The sequence below is a fragment of the Cyprinus carpio genome, chromosome B13 (assembly GCF_018340385.1).
Source record: "Cyprinus carpio isolate SPL01 chromosome B13, ASM1834038v1, whole genome shotgun sequence".
Taxonomy (NCBI): Eukaryota; Metazoa; Chordata; class Actinopteri; order Cypriniformes; family Cyprinidae; genus Cyprinus; species Cyprinus carpio.
Window position 1 is genome coordinate 19,175,539 of NC_056609.1, and position 22,109 is coordinate 19,197,647.

Sequence of the window (22,109 nt, forward strand, 5' to 3'; positions counted from 1 at the left end):
AATCCGCCAACATAAAGACCATCAATCTAGATGACTGAAACCACATGGTCAAGTGAATTCTGCACAATCCCTCAGAAAATTAGGAAAGCGTAATTGTCTAATAATGTGATTAAGAATCAGAGGTTACTGAAAATATCAATGTTCTCATTAAGCCCTGGCACAACTTAATTTGAAGTCATTTTTATAAATATTTCATTAAATTTTAAACGCAGTGGTTGCCGGTGTATATGCTTGTCTGTTAATTACTGTTTAACCTTTATTAAAAGGAAAGTGCATTAAAAGCATGATAGCAAGTGGAAGAACCAAGCATTTTTTCAGTGTCCATTTTCAGCATGAATTTGATGAGTCACCCAGCTCTTTAATAATGATGGTTAATGGTTTTGGTTTATAGTTCTATTAAAATAAATATGATTTATATAAATTGTATTTATATAATTGCATAATATATAATGAATTGTAATCGTTTGATCTATTCTGTAATCATTTTAATATTTTTGTTTAATAATTATTATAATTGTTCATTAATTTTCCAATTTACTCATATTATGTTTAGGGTTATGCAATTTCTTCTCAACTAATTCTGATTGGTGCCGAACTCTGATATGCCTAATGCAGGTAGGTTATATCTGATCCTTTCCACATAGGCATCACAGCTCAGGTGCTTTCTCGTGCATTATTTATTTTGTCCATTAACGCAATTGTACTGAACTGAATGTTTGACCATAAGTGTGAAGTAATTCATGGTGTAGCAACGTAAAAATGCTATAGAACAGCAAAACTATTCAAAGATCAAGTCAAAGAAATTATACTTCAAAGCAGGTGTTATTTTTGATGCTGCAGTTTAGAGGAAAGTGACCGACTGCAGTACCGCATTCAACGCGTGCGTGCGGATTATGGGACGGATTGACGTTGGAGAGATTATAGGACAGAGACAACAAACTCCAGCCTGAATCAAACGACAGAACGCATTTGAACTCAAGCGGACCATCTTCATCTGCGCGCAGCCAAGGTGAAATATATTTGTTATGACGTAGAGGAATGCTACGTGGACGCCGTTACGTGTGTCGCGTGAATAGAAACATATAACCTAGATGCGTAAAAGCTGTAACCAATCGGCCAATCGATGCATCTTTACAATTGGTCGCTTATATATTTGCATCGCATAAATATATTGGAAGTGATTGTAGAAACGGGCTTTTACGTTGTTCAAATCAATTTGTCATTGAATAGGTGGAGATGAAGGTCGAGCTCTATTTAAAAGCACATAAATCGCCGGTACTTGAAACTAGGCTATAGATAGATCATCATTTTTATGCGCAATATGGTTATTGTAATCCGTAAGAGCATCCATAAATGCACTGGCGGCATCAAAGAGGATATTTTTAAAGCTGCAGGTGCAGTTTTGTTTTCCTTTTTCTCTTTTTTAAAGAAATAAATAGTAGCCTACTTTTGGAAAATATCATTACAAGACACTCAGTTGTACGTTAGATTATTATTATTATTTATGTACATGAAGTAGGTCACCCTTCCAACTCATACAACTAGCTTGCTTAAATTCAAAACCAAAAAGACCACATTGGTTGACTATCTTCACTTGAAGTACCATGCTTGTCAACCTGCTTAACCAACAAGTTGTGTTGGTGAACATCATAACAGGGTGGTTAAATCACCACTGACCAGTATAAAGCTGATGTTTTAAGGGTTAAACCACACAAATACACATTTTCTGAATTGTTTTATAAAAACAAATGTTTAAAACATTGTTTTCAAGACCTTCCAAGAACAGATCTGTTCCATAATACCTTTGTGTTTCCTATTTATGAAGTTTTTCAGACATGAGTCAGCTGAGGTCCCTAGCTGGTGCCCTAAGAAGCAGTAGCCAATGGATGAGGGGGCAAGTGGGGTCAGGGAGGCGAGTTTTTGACCCACGTCGTAACTGTTCGAGCGGGGCTGCCGAGCCCTCATTGGCAGCCTGCAGCTCCAGCTATGTTGTGGAGATGTACTACGCTTGGCTGGAGGATCACAAAAATGTTCATGAGGTGCAGTGAACATCTACTTAAGACACTCAAACAGAAACCTAGTGTGCTTGCTAATAAGTGCAATGCAATGCTAAAATGTATCTCATATATTCTGTTACAATTCCAATCTGTAAACCCCTTTTGCTCACTTCAGACTTTGGCATTTACAGAAGTGTTAAAGTGTTATTGTAGTAACATTGATATGCTATTATATTTTGTTAATATTTTGAATTACATTTTATTTCTACTTTTTCTTTCTTTGATGTTTTCATTTTAATTATAGTTAAAGTTTTAGTAATTTTGTTTTAGTGATTTTTTTAGATATTATTTTTATAAATTTATTTTTTTAGCTTCGTTGTAGTTATTTTAGTTTTTTCACCTAAGGATATTGAGAAATTTTGACTTGGCAGCTAGCTGAAATAGAATAAGTTTTCTTTTTCAGTTGAGGCACTTTCAAAATTTTAACTCATTGAAAGTATGCATTTGGCAGACACTTTTTTATCCAAAGCAACTTACATTGCATTCAGGGTAAACATTTGATCAGTTCATGCATTGCCTGAGACTCAAACCCATGACCTTGGTGATCATTTAATCACCCTAGTGTAATTTTTCTTACATGGAACACAAGATGAAGTATTTAGCAGAAAGCAGCTCCTCTGTACAGTAAAAGTGGATGGGGACTAAAGAAAATAAACAGCTTAGACATTTTGCTAAATATCTCCTTTTGAGTTACACAGTCATATGGAATTGAAATGATATTAGAGTGAGAGTAAATGGTCTTTTCAACATCAGATTACCCTGAAGCTTTTTGTTTTGAATGAATAATAAAATTTGACCTTTTGAAATGTGATCTGGTATATTTGCAACAGTCTTGGGATGCATACTTTCGTAACGCCCAAGCCAGCAGTTCAGAGGAGACTGGAGAGAAGCATCTGTCTGCACTGCTCCAGGGACGAGCCATGTCCCAGACACCTGCCATGTCAGAGAAGGTGGTGGAGGATCATTTGGCAGTCCACACTCTTATCAGAGCCTATCAGGTAAAGTGAGGAGCTTTGGGTTAAAGGAATAGTTCACTCAAGAATGAAAATTTGCTAAAACTGAACTCACTCTCAGGCCATCCAAGATGTAGATGAGTTTTTTTCCTCCCCATCTGAACATATTTGGAGAAATTTCCTATTGCATCACTTGATCACAGTTTTTTTTTTCTCTCTCTTTAGTTGAGAGAATCTGATGCACAATAAATAATTTTGATCAAATCATATTCTCCAACATTGGCACTGGACTGCAACAAATCAAAGACGGGCCTGTACATCCGTACATTTTATAGTGTCCCTGTGTAGCTATGCAAATCACGTGATTAATTCTAACCTAATTAGACTAGCTTTTTTCCCTTTTGAAAATGAAAATATCAAAGAGATTGCTTGAATCAAAACAGGTGGTAACATTTTCCCTGCTTCCTCTAATTAATTAGATGAAGTATCATAGGGATTTATTAAATTTCATCTTTTGGCAAAGCCAGCATTTTCTTTCCATCTCCTGTTGCCAGCCTGTCGGGATTGTATGTTCAACTTATTGTGAATCCCTGTGAGATTAGTTAGTCGTGTCACGCTGGTTCATATTTGTGTGGGTCAGATATCCCCTAGTTGAGGGAATGCACTTCCTGGCTTAGTCTTGCTTCTGGTTCTTGTTTTTCTGTGGTTATGGAGATGGTAAGTCATCATTCAATCATATGCATTTTGCTCACTTTAGGTACGTGGTCACCATGTGGCCAGGCTGGACCCTCTTGGCATCCTCACTGCTGATCTGGATTCCTTCGTTCCCTCAGATTTAATCACTTCAATTGACAAGCTTGGTGAGATATCTATTTAGCATATTTAACATGATTATAATAAACACTCACTTCTTTTCAGTGTCCTACTTTAAGGGTCTTTGTTATGAAAACATCCAGTAAATGCTGACTTAGTTCCTTGCTTGGGGCTCATCCTTAAGAGTGTTTTTGTTATTATTCTTTGTTAGCCTCCCCCTCAGCACCATTCAATACCGCAGCTGCTGAGTAATACACTTCTCTTTGAATAGGAACTCCTAATTACTGCTAAATACATTGCATCTTACATGACTTAATGACATGACAATGTCATATTTTGTCTAGTCATTAAGAATGCAAATCATACATATGTTGACTGTCATCTACTATGACATTTCTGGATTACAATGTATTTAAAAAAAAAAAAAAAATTAAGACCTGTCCAGATAATGTAATAATGGAAAAAAAAATATTAAAGGAATTAAATTGTTGTAAAGCAAACTTCATGCATGAAGTACATTAACATAATATTTTATTATGAATTCTTAGATTTATATATATATATATATATATATATATATGTGTATATATGTGTGTGTATAAATATAAAAAAAAAATTACAAAATTTTATAAAACTGCTTTGGAAAAAAATTACTTAAAACTAAAAATTACATACATATGACTATGTGTCAAGATCATTCAATTTCTTAAAATGCCATATAATTTTATCTTATGATAAGTAAAGGTTAGTTCAGGTTGTAAAATTATGTCATTGTGTGACTCTTGATATTGAATTTTATGTTTTAAGTAAGTAATTAAATTGATTTTCTTTTTTAAAAATCATATGAAACCTACATGAATATAAACAATATATTTCTAAGAATATGTTTAAAATGGACTTTTATTATTATTATTATTATTATTATTATTATTATTATTATTATTATTATTCTTTCCTTTATCATGGACACTCTTATATCATTGACCCACAGATTTCAGGCTTCCAAAATATACAACAATATTTGCCTTTTAATTTTTATTTTAAATCTTTATCTTTGTGGTTTATTTTGTCTAGTGTCAGCGCTATTATTCTGTCTTGCTTTACAAGGCAGCTCAAGCTACCGGAGCTGTGTCTAATGTAATTGGTGGCTGACCTTGCCAACCCCAGCCACTGTGTTTATACGTCACTGTAGCAACAAAGCGGCACCCATCCGCTGCATACATCTCCTTTTTAATTATGAAAGGAAAATTAGATTGTTGGACCCTACTGAAAAAAACACTTTCATTGCAAAGTGAGGACTTCCAGTTATTAGACCATTCATCAAATGACAAATTGTGACCCCCATGTCATTAAAATGCAAAATATTAACAATTAAATATGCTGAATGTATAGAATATATGGATTCTGTGCACATAAAACCTGATGCCGTGCTATTTCTAAGATGTCCCTCTGTTTAATCTTTTAGATCAGTCTTTTCATTTTAGCTCAGGGCTTCCGAAGATCATTGGAAGTTACTTTCCCAATCTCATAATCAGAGCTGATAGCACTTCATATTATATAAGGATCAAGATTATTGTAATGAAGTTTAGTAGCACTGCTGCTTGCGTTTTGGTTATTTGGTGACTCATAGTGCTCGATTAATGGAATGGGGGAGAGAGAGTGCGTATGTGTCCGCTTTTAGGCGCTGTAGCCGTGTAAGTGGTCAGCAAACAATTCCTCATTCGACCATTACAGATTCCCCAGTCTCAGACAGCGACAGGGGCTGGAAGGGAGAGCTATGCCCCAGACTCAATCGCAAGCACAGGTTAATGTTATCTGAGATAAAGGCCCATAAATCTTCCCCTTTGCTCCTGTCGGGTCCTATTGCCTTTAGTGTCGCCAGAGTAGAAGGATGTAGGACATGTATTCACAACAGATCGAAAAAGAGAGAGTAATAGCTGGTGAGAAGTCCTCTCAAAACATGCCTCTTTTACCTCAATACACTCTCATTGTGTCGGTCAGGTCAGGTTTTGTCAGAGATTTTCCTATAGCCTCTGTGCAGCTAATGAGGCCTTGTAGTGGACCAGAGGCTCTTAATTTAGGTATGATGTATCTTTCCTCTTTATCTGTACTGTGGCTTTAATTAAATTTGCACCTGTCTCCTCTTGTGTGTGCTCCTCTCTTGAGGAGACACAGTCTTACTGATAGACCCCAGTGTTATCTACAGGAAGCATTTACAACCTACTATGATTTCCTGGTTTTCTTTCACCGTTTGGGGGTGTAACTAACCATGAAATTGGTAATGATGTTAGTTAGGATTTACATATCGGGGCTCTAGGCTGTGACTAAATGGTTGAAAATGTGTCAAAATATAAAAATATGCTACATTAATTTCAAATCTAGAAAATTTAGTGTCTGTCGTTATGCGGTTTCTTTGGAAATCTTCTTTTTAAAATTGGTCATGAAGCAGCCGTTACCCCCTGCTTATTCACCATGGTAAAATTAATGAATAATAAAAGTATGACTATATCCGCACAAAACAAATAATCTCCAGTTTGTCTGAAAATGATGACTCGCTTTGTTTTAATCACTAATCTTATAGTTCTAAATACATCTAAATCTCTGATCGCATCCAAACAATACACATACGAACATGATCTGAATTTCACCAGCTCCCATATTACTCTTCATTTTAAATGAATAACTTCCATTTGTCAAAAAGTACACTTTAGCTTGTGGCAGCGTTTCCCGCAAGCATCGTCTAACAAATCACAAGCTGTGATGTCTGAATTGTGAATGTTTTTTTTGTGAGTCAGTCAAGAAAGATTCACTTAACAGTCTTGTAAGGCAGCTGTTTGGATCAGATTCACTCAATAAATCATCCATATCCATTGACTGTGAGTCATTCTTCAGTTATGGCTGTTTAAAAAAACAAACTAGAAACCATTACTGTAATGTATAATTCAGAAAAAAAGTTTTTGTTGTGTGAATGAATAATAGTATTTTATAATATACTGTATGTTTATCATTAATATTAAATGTTTGACTGATTTTTTGGAACCATAATCAATACATATTTACATCACTGTAAAGCATAATATTTGGTTTAAAAAGGAACATTGCAGGGATCTTATTAACATTCATTACAGTATTTTAATGTTGCTTTTTTGCTTTAATATGCTTCTCCTCTTTAATCTTTAGGGTCCTACGGCTTGGAAGAATCTGATCTGGATAAATCATTTCAGTTGCCACTAACCACATTTATCGGGGGAAATGAAAGCACACTCCCACTGAGAGAAATCATACACAGACTTGAGGTGGGTAGATGCTGGATTACTCTGATATCACCCAGTATTTGAGTGGAAACACTCTTTCCTCATTCCTCATTAGCTGGTTTTGTGCTTAGATTGATTCAGATACGGCATTGACTAGCTATTCTGAAAGGATGTAATTTGGGCAAATATGACAAGCTTATATTATGCTGATATTTAATTATCCTTCTGAAATGAATGCATTAATGAATGAAAGGGTAAACAGAATTTGCTTGGAATGTTCCAGACATCATACTGTGGTCATACTGGAGTGGAATTCATGTTCATCAACAATATGGAGCAGTGCCAGTGGATCCGACAGAAGTTTGAAACGCCAGGAATCATGATGTTTTCTGACAGAGAGAAGAGGACTTTGCTGGCCAGGCTGGTTCGCTCAACACGGTGCATATCTTTAAAATAAAGTACTGCATTTGTGTTATTTTCTTGTCTTCTTATAAACCCATTTTTATATCAGAACCAAACTGCATTTTTTTTCCTTTTAATTTAGTAAGGTAAAGCTGACAGTGAAAGTATTTTTATGACGAACTTGATTCATTGTTCTAGGTTTGAGGATTTTCTTGCTCGGAAATGGTCTTCAGAGAAACGCTTTGGTTTGGAAGGCTGTGAGGTTCTCATCCCTGCCCTGAAGATGATCATTGACAAGTCCAGTGAAGCTGGTATAGAGAGTGTAATTATGGGAATGCCTCACAGGTACCTCTAAAACCTGCTCCATTCAATCTCACTCCGCTCTTATGAATCCACCCTAGCAATAATAACACAACGTCTGATTCCCACAGAGGCCGACTGAACGTCCTGGCCAATGTCGTTCGCAAAGATCTGGATCAGATATTCTGTCAGTTCGATCCCAAACTTGAGGCTGCAGATGAGGTAATGCAATTTCACCTAATGAAAGATGATTTTCATTTCATTCTTGTTCTCTTATTGCATTTCTGATGTACATTTCAAACTTCAATTTTCTTCAGGGTTCAGGAGATGTGAAATATCACTTGGGGATGTACCATGAACGGATAAACAGGGAAACAGATAAGAATATCACATTGTCTCTGATGGCAAACCCCTCTCACCTAGAGGCAGTAGATCCTGTCGTTCAGGGCAAGACCAAAGCAGAGCAGTTTTACGGAGGAGACACTGAAGGAAGGAGGGTACTACATTTATCTTCAGATTATCTTTTAGGATGAGCCACTGTAAAATATAACCACATATTTTCTACTATATAATGGCGCATTTGTTGGGAATGTTGGATGAATATAAACAAACATCAATGCCTTTCTTTACAGGTGATGTCTATTTTAATGCATGGTGACGCTGCTTTTGCGGGTCAGGGAGTCGTCTACGAAACCTTCCATCTCAGTGAACTGCCTTCATATACCACTCATGGCACCATCCATGTTGTGGTCAATAATCAGGTTAACATCAAACATCAGATTTTCCTATTAGAATCGACTTACTTAAAACCTTAACCTTTGACCTTTTAGGATGTTGTAGATTGATGAGTGTTATCTGATGTTGCCAGATTGGATTCACCACAGATCCCCGAATGGCACGTTCCTCTCCCTACCCAACGGATGTGGCTCGTGTAGTCAACGCACCCATCTTCCATGTCAACGCTGATGACCCAGAGGCTGTGATGTATGTTTGTAAGGTTGCTGCAGAATGGAGAAACACTTTCAACAAGGATGTGGTGATAGACCTGGTAAATACTGTGAAGACATCCTACAAATCACTGAAAATATCACTGAATGTTACGATAAATCACTTACTGGAAAAGACTGCTCGATTACACAACTAAAGATCTATCATCCTGGTTCAAGAATCACAATCTTTTCTCTTACACTTAGGGATGTCAAACAATGGTCTGTGAAGGTACTGCAGGGGCTCCATGGACAGATATTTAAGATATACTTCAACTCTGTTTTTGTGACTTCAGTGGCCACTTACATTTTAGATAATTTGGCCAGTTACTTAGGCAATTGTTACAAAACAAAGCTAATGCATTATCATTGTTTGTGCATCCCTGAGCAATATACAGTAGTAATGTTTCTTCTGTGAATGAATCAGTGGTTCTGAAAGAACTGGTGGAGTGAATGAATCAAAGACTCAGAAACATTACTGAATGAATCAGTGAATGAGTTGTTAAACAAGTTTGTGTTAATGATTCTCTTAACGCCACCTGGTATAACAATGTAACCATGCAAAAAAAGCTCACTGAAGTGTCCTCACTACTAGAGGACTGTTTACACCCTTAAAAGGATAGTTCACCCAAAAATGAAAATTCTGTCATTAATTACGCAGCCTCATGTTGTTCCAAACCCATAAAACCTTCGTTCATCTTCGGAAAACACAAATGAAGATATTTTTGATGAAATCCAAGAGCTTTCTGACCCTGCATAGACAGCAAAGGAACTACCACATTCAAGGTCCAGAAAGGCTGTAAGGACATCGTTAAAATAGTCCATGTGACATCAGTGGTTCAATCTTAATTTCATGACCTACGAGAATACATTTTGTGTACAAAAAAAAAAAAAAAAAAAACCTTTATTCAGCAATTTCTTCTCTTTACTGTCAGTTTTCGATATGTATTCACAAGAGTACTATGATGCATGCATGTGGTGCTGCCAATGCAGGAGCCGGCATTCTGCATAGAATCCGGATGCACTGCACCTTGTTTGCAAGCAGAGGAATGCTCATGCATGCGTTGTGGTATTCTCATGAGTACTCGCCAAAGACTTACACGGAAGAGAAGAAATTGTTGAATAAAGCCATTTTTTTAGACTATTAGACTAGACTATTATATAAATAGTCTATGTCTATATAATTAGACTATTATATAGACATAGACTATTTTAGCGATGTCTTTAATACCTTTCTGGGCCTTGAACGTGGTAGTTTCCTTGCTGTTTATGCAGGGTCAGAGAGCTCTCGGATTTCATCAAAAATATCTTTGTATATATTTAGGTTTGTGTTGGGATTCCAGTTTCCAACGATATTGTTGGATATTCTCTTTTAGTTAAATATATCTCTCTGGTTAGGATAGACCTGAATAGATAGGGTAGATAGTGCTAGCATTCCTAAATGCCCTCAGCCTTGTTTTATGTGTTGATCACTTAAGGAAAGTCATTTAGGTTTGCGTTTGCGATTGCTATCACATGATCCTGAGTGGCACAGCTCAGGATGACTCAATTTGATTTAATATGTTAAATATGTAGAAAAGAACGGATCAGTTTAAAAACGAATAGACATTAAATCTTAGGTAAACAGTGGAGATAGTGTTATTTTAGACAATAGAAATTGTTTGGTTGATTAAAGATACTGAATGTGCATATTTATACACATATATTGACGTTGCTGGTGTATTTTATAGGTGTGTTACCGGCGGTTTGGACATAATGAGATGGATGAGCCCATGTTCACTCAACCCCTCATGTACAAGCAGATCCGGAAACAGGAACATGTGCTGAAGAAGTACGCCGACAAGCTCATCTCTGAGGGAGTTGTAACACTGCAAGAGTTTGAGGTTTGTGTCTCACTCTATGGAAATCTCATTACTGTGTCATTATGTAAAGTGAAAATGTCCACCTGCTGTTGTTCCTCCCACAGGTCATCCTAATTGACCTTTTTAACTCATCTAAAGCATCTTTTCCACAGCTGTTGTTTTCCTGGCCTATTATGGAGTGATGGGTTTCCTGTGCCGTTTGTGTATTGTTTCCTGACAATTGATGGAGGCTGCGTTCAGATGCTCAGCCAATGTCTTTTCGCTCTGGCGATGACACGTTTCATACTTCACCCGCTGACCCAGGCTCTCGTTCCCTGGGCTCAGAGCTAGCCCCCCCTTCCCTTCCAACCACCCTCAGATTTGTGTCGCCGTAGAAACCACAATCGTCGGACCAAACCATCCCTCCAGTGTGGATAGCTGACACCTTGTCTCGCCCGGCGACAGCTCGTTTTATTTACAACTGCATCCCTGTCACTCTTCCCTCACTGACATAGCTCAGGGGATTTCACTTAGAGAATAAATTGTGACTGGGATCTTGCTGTTTTCTCCACGCCGTAGCACATAGGTGCCATGAATCATTAATTAATAATTTGTCACGAATGTGTCATGTGTCTGGGTTTTTTGATGAATATAGTGGATGGCGGGCAAGCGCTGTACTGTGAATTGTTTTCAGGAGGAGGTTGCTAAATATGACAAGATCTGTGAGGAGGCGTATACCAGCTCTAAAGATGAGAAGATCCTACACATCCGCCACTGGCTTGACTCTCCATGGCCAGGTACTTTTTGAAGACTTTATAGAGGCTCGGTGTTTCAGTGCAAATATAAGATCAGGGTTTCTCGACCTTTTTGATTCCAAATCCTCCCATTGTCACCTTAAACATGGTACCTTAAATTTTATTTAGTGTTTTTTATACAGAGGTTGTTTCAAAGCAGCTTCACACTTTTGAACAGGAAAATAACAGAATCAATGATGTAAACTTCAAAAATGAGGCAAATCCAATTTTTTTCAGTAAAGTAGCTGTAGTGAGACAATAGTGTCATTATTCAGCACCAGTCAGTTCAGTGTTAGTTCGATTCAGTTCAGTTCAATAATTGTGTTCATTCGTTATGAAAAAAGTTCAATTCAGCATTAAGCAGCTCTACTAAAGACAGTAGGGTCCTTATTCAGCTCAAGTCAGTTCAGTTTTGATTCAATTTAGTTCAGTAACAGTGTAGGTCATTGATTGGCCAGTTTTTAATATTAAAAAGAAAAAAAATGGTGGTGATATGTGGTGGTGATATGTGTTCTGTTTTGTGTTTAGACTTCTTCAAACTAGATGGAGAGCCAAAGAGCATGAGCTGCCCTTCCACTGGACTAAACGAAGAGGTGCTCAGGCACATTGGTGAGGTAGCCAGCTCAGTCCCTCTGAAGGATTTTGCAATTCACAGTGGTGAGTTTCATATGTTTTAGCATTTAATTCAGATGTTTGTTTGTGGCAATGTTGAAGCCTCAATTTCTATCCTAAATTATACAAATATGATTTCCTAAACTTAGGGTGTTGTAGCCCAGTGGGTAGAAATCTAGGCTGGTAAATGAAAGGTTGTAGGTTCAAAAACTAGAAAAGCTTAATCCCTGAACTTAATCACCACTGTATCATTGGTGCAAGGGTCCTGTCAAACTCCAAATGCACATTATAATTATAAAAGTATCGTAAAACTAGTCCATACAACCTTTTGGTTATATTTTGATATTTTAAAATCTTCAGATGCCATATGACAGTCTTTTCATAAAAGAGCGAAAGTGCACTCCATGGAAGACAGAAAGTCATACAATGTTTAAAAAGACATGAGAGTGAGTAAATGTTGACGGAATTTTCACTTTTGCTTGAACTATGACTTTAATTATTGCTGTGGAGTCCCAGAGGCTGTTCCCAGCAGTCAGTTCATCAACTAGATTATATCTTATGTACTGTTAAGCTTTAACCACTAGGGACAAAACACTGGAAACTGACATTAAAGCATTGCAGGATGATGGTGGTAATGGTGTGGAACATCAAGAAACCCTGACAGATGATCCTTAGACATTCCTGATATAGGAATGTCTCATTGCTCCACACGGGTCATAATTTTCTTTCACTGAGCAGTGGAAGCAGGGGAGCTATAGTGGGTTGATGGAGTTGCACTATGGGACCATTGCACTTAAAGAGCCGACTCCAATCTGGCTGCCTTAAATTCTGCTAAATCACCCTAACCACCATAGCCCTCCAGCTAAATTCTGTTTATTGCCTGCCTCTGAGCACAACTACCTAAAAGCATCAAATCAACCCACCGGCAAACGTATTTCTCTGACACAGACCAGTGCTTTATTCCAGTGAGATATTGTGCATGAAAAACCAGGCTACCCTGATGGGTTTGATTCTCATAAATATGAACTGTAGAAGGTATAGACATATAACATATTTTAGAACTTTTTTTGTCTGATACAGTATTGGTACGTATAAGGTTATTAGTCATTTGCCAGTAAAAAAAAAAAAAAAAAAAAAAAGAGTTTATTGGCACAAAAAAAAAAAAACTCATTTTTTTTTTAATGGTTCCAGACAAATATCCCATAGACATCCAATGAAAACTTCTACTGTCTAGCCTATCTATCAAACAGGGCTTTGTCAAGCCAACATCAAAGTTGACCAACTTTAGGTTTCTAGTAAATTGCATTTATTTTAAAAGTATTACACAACAAAAGATACAAATTTGTGATTTTCTATATGTTCTATATTTGTGTTATTTCAGGCTTGTCACGTATCCTTCGAGGCAGAGCAGATATGGTTGCGAAGCGGACGGTGGATTGGGCCCTGGCAGAGTACGTGGCCTTCGGCTCTTTGCTGAAGGATGGTATTCACGTGAGACTCAGTGGACAAGATGTGGAAAGAGGAACATTTAGGTAAACTACTATAGCTGCTCCCTTTTTCTGTTTTATGATGTATGAACGAAGCAACAAGTGGAAGTTCAGCACATGAAGTCATGGAAGACTATCAGTTATTTCCATATATTTTCTAAACAGTGTGATTTCACGTATTGGGCCACTTTCCATTCCTTAAGTGACTAGATTTCTGTAACTAAAAATAACCAAGTATATATTTTCCACCTTATGGCTCCATTAAAACTAAAATGTCAACACATTGACAAATGACGTCAGCTTGTCACACACGCACAGAGTCCTCTGAGAGATACCCACATGGTGCTGTCACGGTACTGCTTCTGAAGGAAACTCGTTTTATGTCACCCCATAGTGGTACAGACACATACTCCTACATCTGTTTGTTACTGTCAGGGGCAAGGTATTTCGGCAGTCAGGTTTGTTTGAAATAGTACACACTCTGAGACATCAGCGCAGCTGAATTTATCACACCACAAATGGTATTATTTACGGATTCACTTTACAGTTTTTGAGTCTAGAGTTTCCTTTCAATTGGCAACACTGGACAGTTTTATGCTTTGCTTAGAACATAAAGAAGGTAAAACGCAAGTGAAAAGACGTCAGCAAAGTAGCTTCTGTGTGATATGAGCCTTTTTATCAAAGTAGATTGTCTGCTGATGCGAATATGCGGTGCTATCTTTTCTTCGCATGCAAAGGCTTTGGGAGTGAACATATTGGTGTGCTCCAGTCTGCTGGTTCTGCTTGTTACTCAGGGAGTTAATGGCTATGAGTAATTGATTCAGTCTACTGTGTTTGGGAATGCACTGAGTACTGTGCTCTGGTCCCTTGATTGATGAATCCAACACGTAGCTGATGCACTGTGGAAACTGTTTACTCCCCAGATTCTCTGTGTTTGCAGAGCTAACCCACAGAGACAGGACACTTTAGCTTAAAGAGCCACTTTTGATTTACATTTATGATTAAATGAGCATGGCAGACAGACCCCAATTAGCCTGAACACATTCCTTGTGGTTACATTCTCCATTTCACAGCATTATCTATCAGAGGAGCCCATATTTGTCAAATGTGAATTACCCAGCTTGTTGGGAAATATACGTGGGTTAATTCTGTTTTTAAATGTTATGTAATGTCTATGTACTCATTGTAAGTCGGGACGGCCAGCGCAGGACATCATTACTGTGATATTTAAAGGAGTTTAAAGATTGTCTAATCGCACTGGGTCTGATGGCTGGTTTGAACATCACATCAGAGTAAGCCAGCAAAACGCATCACATCTCCTGTCCGAAATCCACTGCCGCCCATGATGTCTCACACTGATAGGACATAAAGAGTTAGAGTGCCTCTGACATTACATCTTAAAAAAAGAGTCCTCAAAAAATCCTTAAGGTGTTATTTTATTTTTACACACACACACACACACACACACACACACACACACACACACATAGACACACACATAGACACACACACACATAAAAAAAAAAAAAAAAAAAAAAAAAAATATACAGTACACACATACACAGATTACACACACAGAGACACGTTCAAATGTTTGATGTTGGTAAGAATTTATATATAAGTATTCCATTACTCCAGTCTTCAGTGTCACATGATCCTTCAGAAATCATTATAATATTCTGAATTCAGTAAATATTTCTTATTATTATAAACGTGTGTGTGTGATGTTTTTGCAGTCACCGTCACCACGTCTTGCATGATCAGGAAGTTGATAAGCGCTTCTGCATTCCGATGAACCACCTGTGGCCGAACCAGGCTCTCTACACAGTGTGCAACAGCTCCCTGTCTGAATATGGGGTTTTGGGTGAGAATTACCTTGCTCAGTTTGCATCTGGTTATCAATCACCGTGATATCTATAAAATAACCTCCAGAAATGACCAGCCTGTACAGAACAAACTGCTCCGAATATTCAGCAGCACATCTATTTGCAAAATACATACTAAGAAGCTTTTCTATAACAATATTTTTAGGGCCAAGTATTCTGACATATGTTCATGTTGCTTAGGGTTTGAGCTGGGGTTTGCCATGGCTAGTCCTAATGCCCTGGTGTGCTGGGAGGCTCAGTTTGGCGACTTCCAAAACACAGCCCAGTGCATCATAGACCAGTTCATCTCTGCAGGCCAGGCCAAGTGGGTCCGCCACAATGGCATCGTTTTACTGTTGCCTCATGGGATGGAGGGAATGGTGAGTCTGCTTAAAGGCATTTTACATATTATACACTACTGGTCAAATGTTTTGACTAATTATGATTGTTTCAATGTTTTTGAAAGAAGTCGCCTTCTTATGCTCTTATGCTCAACAAGGCTGCATTTATTTGATCAAAAATACAGTAAAATCATTGTGAAATATTATTATAATTTAAAATACTTGTTTTCTAATTGAATTTGTTTTAAAATGTATTTTACTCCTGTGGTGGCAAAGCTGAATTTTTCAGCATCTTTACTCCAGTCTTCAATGTCACATGATACTTCAGATCATCATCCTAATATGCTGATTTGGTGCCCAATTATTATTGGTTCTCAGTTACCGAAAACAGTTCTTCTTATTATCAATGTTGAAGACATTTTTTGCCACTTAATATTTTAGAGGAAATGCCGAAATGGTAATACATTTTTAATAAGACATGTTTATTTAGAAGAAAATAAGCAATAAATAAAAATGCGAACCACTGCACACTAATAATAATTGAGCACCAAATCATCATAATAGAATCATTTCTGAAAGACTAAGCTAAGACTCTTAGCCATCACAGTAATAAATGTTATTTTTAATTGTAATAATGTTTGACAATATTATTGTTTTTTCAAAAACATTTTAAAAAAAATCTGGATTGGTAATGTATATATACACTCTTGCATATTTTCCTCATCAGATTTGCTGTATCTTAATACATAAGTATCTGTTCCAGTAGCATATGTCATTGAAAAAACACAAGACAGTAGAATAAATATAATGTATTATTTAACTGCTTAGTTATCTCTGCCTTTGCCCTATTAGAACATATCAAAGCAAATGCTATTTTTAGAGTCAGTAGATCATAACAATCCTATATTGACCACTGAATCTAATTTCCTGCAGAGATAAACTGCAGGGTAAAATCTTTTTCAGTCCTTCCCTTGACTCAAAGGCAGAATAGCTGTTCTAAGATCAATAATGATGACTCAAGTTTGGTCTAAGCCAATAAATGAGGCTATAATTCTTTAGCTTAGTGTGGCGTTTGATAGACCTACTCTCATTAGCGCTGGTGTGTTTGCACTAATGAACAGGGCCCGGAGCACTCGTCAGCACGGCCTGAGCGCTTCCTGCAGATGAGCAAGGATGACCCTGATCGCTATCCGGTAAGTGGCACCTTCCTGCCATGCCTCATGCTGAATGGCCACAGGTAGTTTGAAATGGACACACTTCACTGATTACCAATTTGTTTGATGCTTAATATAGTTCTTGTTAATTCTGCTTTCCTTTTTAGTCTAGCAGTATGTCAGTTAGAGTGGCAAGGCATTGGGGTGACAAGAATGGTACTAATTACAAGCCTGATCAGTATTTACAAGATGTGATCATTAAACAGGTTATTGACAAAAACAGTCAGAAGAATCAATTCATGAATCACCTCTTAATGCAAAGGAAGTCTTTTGTGAAAATGTAAAATCAAACCTTGTGCTATTTTGGAATCTTATATAACAATATATGAATTGATAAATATTTGAAAAGATTAAACATCTATTGAAATATGTAAAATTGTTTTTTTTGTTTTTTTTCCACAAACTTTTACTATGACACATAATGGGTATTTATTTTTTGACATGATATTTTTAATGAGCTGTGCTTTATTTGCCTCATTTAAGGAATTCACTGGAGACTTTGAAGTGCAGCAGCTCTATGACTGTAACTGGATCGTGGTCAATTGTTCAACACCTGCCAACTACTTCCATGTGCTTAGAAGGCAAATCTTATTGCCATTCAGAAAGCCAGTAAGATAAAACATTTTCCTTGTTTGGGAGTTTGGGAAAGTTTGGGATCAGTAAGATTTTTTTTAATGTTTTTTCTTATGCTCATCAAGTTTGTATCTATTTGATCAAAAACACAGTAAAAATTATTTTTGAAATATTATTGCAATTTAAAATAACAGTTTTCTATTTTAATAAACTTTAAAATATAATTTATTCCTGTGAAGCAAAGCTGAATTTTCAGCATCATTACTCCAGTCTTCAGTGTCACATGATCCTTCAGAAATCATTCTAATATGCTGATTTATAATCAATGTTGGAAACAGCTGTGCTGCTTAATATTTTTGGGACCTGTGAATCTTTTTTAGGGTTATGTGGTAAATAAAATGTTAAAAAATATAAAAATGAAAAAACTTAAAAAAATAAATAAATAAATGTAAATTTTGATAAGTAAAAAGAACAGTGTTTATTCAAAACCAAAATTTTGTTTTAAAATATACACTACTATTCAAAAGTTTGGGGTCAGTACTTTTTTCTTTCTTTCTTTCTTTCTTTCTTTCTTTCTTTTTTTAAAGAAATGAATACAGCAAGGATGTGTTAAATGGATAAAAAGTTAAAGTAAAGATTTATATTGTTTGAAAATATTTCTATTTTGAATAAATGTGTTCCCTTTTTAACTGTTTATTCATCAAAGAATCAAATAAGAAATAATCACAGTTCCAAAAAATATTAAGCAGCACAACAGTTTCAACACTGATAATAAATCAGTATATAAGAACGATTTCTGAAGGATCATGTGACACTGAAGACTGGAGTAATAGCTGATGAAAATTAAGAGCTGCATCACAGAAATAAATTATATTTTAAAGAATATTAAAACAAGAAACTTACATTAGAGATTGTAATAATATTTCAGAATATTACTGTTTTTCTGTATTTTTGATCAAATAAATACAGTCTTGAAGAGACTCCATTAAAAACATTAAAAATCTTACTGATCCCAAACTTTGAGAGAAAATGTACACTGAAAGATGTAGTACTTTATGCTGCATTGGTGTTATGAATTTAGTCTTAAGTTTAATGTCACAGCTGCTGTGAAGGTAGTTTGATGGACTTTATCAACTTAAGCTTAAACTTAGATTTTATGTGAAAGTTTGCCGTATGTCCCAACACTCTTTTCCTTCTGTGCCACTGCAATTGTCTAAAGTGATTCCCTGTTGTGGAGAAATGCAGAGGTTTGTGGAGCATGAGAAAATCTCTTCCTGAGCAAATTAAACTGAGCGTCTGGGGATGATATTGTTCGTTTTGTATGAAAGTGCTCTTAATTTACTGTTTTGCTTGGATTCACAGCTGTGTTTTTATTACTATTCTTTTGTATTCCCGTAGATTGAAGTTTTAAAGTTTAAAAGTGCCTAAATGCAGCTATAAATCAAAAACAGTTTGACTGACCACATTTTCATATTCTTATTCAGCTGATCATTTTCACACCAAAGTCTTTACTGAGGCTGCCGGAGGCACGCTCCAGTTTTGATGAGATGATCACAGGTACAAAATTCTAGTAGACTTTAAATTCTGTCCAGTTTTTGGGGATAGAATTTGGCCATACTTAATTCATCTATGTTGCAGGGACAAAATTCCTAAGGATAATTCCAGATGGTGGTCCCGCATCCAATCACCCAGAAAAAGTCAAAAGGGTCATCTTCTGCACCGGAAAAGTGTACTATGAGCTGGCAAAAGAGAGAAAACAGCTGAAGTTGGAGGAGGATGTTGCAATTGTCAGATTGGAGCAGGTTGCCAATTATACTTTCCTGTGGTGTAAAGTGTAATGACACTGCAAAAATGACCGTTTCACAATCACAATCTTCCCTCTTAGATATCACCCTTCCCTTTTGACCTCATCAAGGCTGAGGTTGAGAAGTACAGCAATGCTGAACTCATATGGTGTCAAGAGGAGCACAAGAATATGGGCTACTATGATTACATAAGGCCACGTTTCCTTACAGTGCGCTCTAAGAATCCAATATGGTGAGTCTCTTTTAAAGGAATAGGAATAGGTTCAACTTGCTGAAACAAACTTATCTACAGTACATCTTTTTTTTTTTTTTTACAAATTTTCATTTTTTTAGTGAATTAATTCTTTAAGCTATATGTTTGATGTAGCCTAATCAAACTTATATACACCAAACTAAAAACTTTCACATTCATTTTAGGTATGTTGGCCGTGACCCTGCTGCAGCCCCTGCCACAGGAAACAAATTCACTCATCTGGCTGAGCTGAAGAGGTTCTTGGACACTGCGTTTAACCTTGAGGCTTTCAAGGGCAGGAGTTATTGATGCTTTTGTGTTAGATGTGGAAGTTCGATTTTAAAATGAAATATAACAGTTATCAACACGCCATGATTTATTAAATAAGGTCACTTTCATGTTGCCAAAGTATATAAAATTGATAAATTGAGCACAAAACAGCAAATAGAAATTTGTTAAGCTCATTTATACATAGATTTGCACCAGAAATCCCTTATCGTATTGTCATTTTTTTTTTTTTTGTCTTCCATAACTGTCACACTTGGCTTCATCCTGAGACATCAAACAGATGGCATGTAGACAAGTAACAATATTCTCTATGGCAGTGGCAATATTCTCTGTAGCTTCCACAAAATATGCTTCCTTTTTAGACTTTAGGGTTATTGTGGCGTTTAGGACTTGTGGGAATCATGACATTTACAACATGTCTGTGACAACTTTGAAATGCTATACACACTGGGAAAGAATTAAAAGAAAGTTACAAAACAATTACTTTAACCACCAATCTGATAAGCACAAGTATCTGATGCAATATCTTTCTGTGTAATCTTTCAGTCAGCAAACTGCATTTGTAGTGGATTTTAGCAACACTAAATCTTACATACAGTACATGGTCATCTGTAATGATCATTCTGTGGCTACTTATACTCTACATAATTAAACCTTTAATTGTCACTCAAGCTGCACTAAACAGCTATAACTAGCAACTATAATCTGTGCTGTAGGTTATTCATATGATAGGCACTTGCTATAGTGAATTTAATGTAAATGTTTAAAAAGGGTAAAAAATATTAGATTTGGTTGTAGTATTTTATAGACTCTAGGCATTGCTCATGGGGAAAAAAGTGATCATAAATATTATTCACTTTGATAGATTGTGATAAATGACAGACGTTTCTCAGCAATAATGCAATAAACTTGTGTCACTGACAAACGATGGATGTTTGCTTTGTTATATTATTTTTCATATACCTGTGCACATACATGAGAGGTCTCTCCACAGACAGTGTGCTGCCTTCCTATACGGCAAGACAACATTAGTAGACTTAAGCATGCCAGAAAACGCTGTCTAGTTAGTATCCTCACTAGATTTTAAGATCTTGGGTATGTTTAGAATAGTATGCTGTACCTCACAACTCTTTTAATTGCTGCATTATGTAGTAGCCTATGTATACTGTGCACAATTTCCTGACTTACTGTATTTGCTGAAATGAGCAGTGTATAACAGCACACTTATTTACTGGACTACTGTATGCCACAATTAAGTGCACTTTACTCGGCCTTCAATTTCCAGTGTGATGAATAAACTGGAAGTAATAGGCCTACAGTATCTGCTTACTTGACTCATTATCTGAAAATTATGAAAATGAGTCATAGACCAGTTCATCTCTGCGGCCCCCCAAACCCCAGCCCCCAAAATAAAACAGTAGACGTTATACTGCGTAGTTTCTGTACGTAGTATGCTAGAGTTCCATTGCGCGCACGGTCATAGATATGGCGTTCAGTACGCGCCCCTCACCGCGTCAATGGCCTCTTGGCACCGCGGATCAAGTCGTCCATCACCCCCTATGAGCAAAGAGAAGTTTGACAGGCACTTCGTGAGCATCACATCTCGTATCCGTATCATCAAACAGCAAAGTTTTTCAAATGTTGACGCAAATTACCAAACTCAAGGTCAGTAATGTTGCACGTGTAGACGCACTCTCCATTCACAATAATCTCTACTATATTCCAGTCATCTGTTTTCTCGAGGACACACTGGTGGCCGTCGTCTTTTAGGACCGCTAGAGGTGAGGGTAATTTTACCAAATTACAATAGTGCTTCATGTATTGTTACTACAAACGGAAAACTGGGTAAAAATGTAAAAAAAAAAATGACTGAAACTTTAGGACACATTTTTTAAGGATTACCTTGTAAACCGTCCAGGCGAAATGTTCTGTGCTCGACAATACCACACGACTCATATGGACCATACTTGACTGTTACTACTGAATTAGTAGGCATATTTATAAATCTATATGTAATCCACCCCAAGGCTAGGCTGTTGTCAAAACTGCTTTCGTGTATACTTCTCTCCATAGTAACCAGTGACCATAGTAACCTAAAACATGCAAACAGGTCACAGGAAGACAGGAAAAAAAAAAAAAAAAAAAATTAGCAATATTATAAATTTCTCAAAAGTGTAACGTATATAAGTCCAATTTAATTTCCATCAGAAATCTTATAATTATTATTGGAACGATGTTCCAATGCAAAAAAAAAATAATAAAATAAAATAAAAAAAATCTCTGGTGCCTCTT

The 22,109-nt window shown here is 36.5% G+C and overlaps 2 protein-coding genes across 2 annotated transcripts; one reads left to right on the forward strand and one right to left on the reverse strand.

The window, feature by feature from the left end:
* Positions 1–631: 631 nt before the first annotated feature.
* On the forward strand, positions 632–20,745 carry ogdhl (oxoglutarate dehydrogenase L). The gene is made up of 23 exons (XM_042737090.1): positions 632–1,009; positions 1,826–2,039; positions 2,888–3,055; positions 3,768–3,870; positions 7,004–7,119; positions 7,361–7,515; positions 7,678–7,824; positions 7,911–8,001; positions 8,097–8,276; positions 8,412–8,540; positions 8,648–8,827; positions 10,496–10,648; positions 11,301–11,403; positions 11,929–12,057; positions 13,394–13,544; positions 15,236–15,363; positions 15,566–15,744; positions 16,827–16,898; positions 17,403–17,528; positions 18,977–19,049; positions 19,131–19,294; positions 19,378–19,529; positions 19,715–20,745. The coding sequence occupies exons 2-23, from the start codon at positions 1,836–1,838 to the stop codon at positions 19,836–19,838; spliced, it is 3,027 nt and encodes a 1,008-aa protein (XP_042593024.1). The 5' UTR covers positions 632–1,009; positions 1,826–1,835; the 3' UTR covers positions 19,839–20,745.
* Positions 20,052–21,903, reverse strand: cb13h10orf53 (chromosome B13 C10orf53 homolog). The gene is made up of 3 exons (XM_019081173.2): positions 21,720–21,903; positions 21,473–21,592; positions 20,052–21,374 (listed from the first exon to the last, which is right to left on the reverse strand). The coding sequence occupies exons 1-3, from the start codon at positions 21,886–21,888 to the stop codon at positions 21,310–21,312; spliced, it is 354 nt and encodes a 117-aa protein (XP_018936718.2). The 5' UTR covers positions 21,889–21,903; the 3' UTR covers positions 20,052–21,309.
* Between the last annotated feature and the right edge of the window lie 206 nt (positions 21,904–22,109).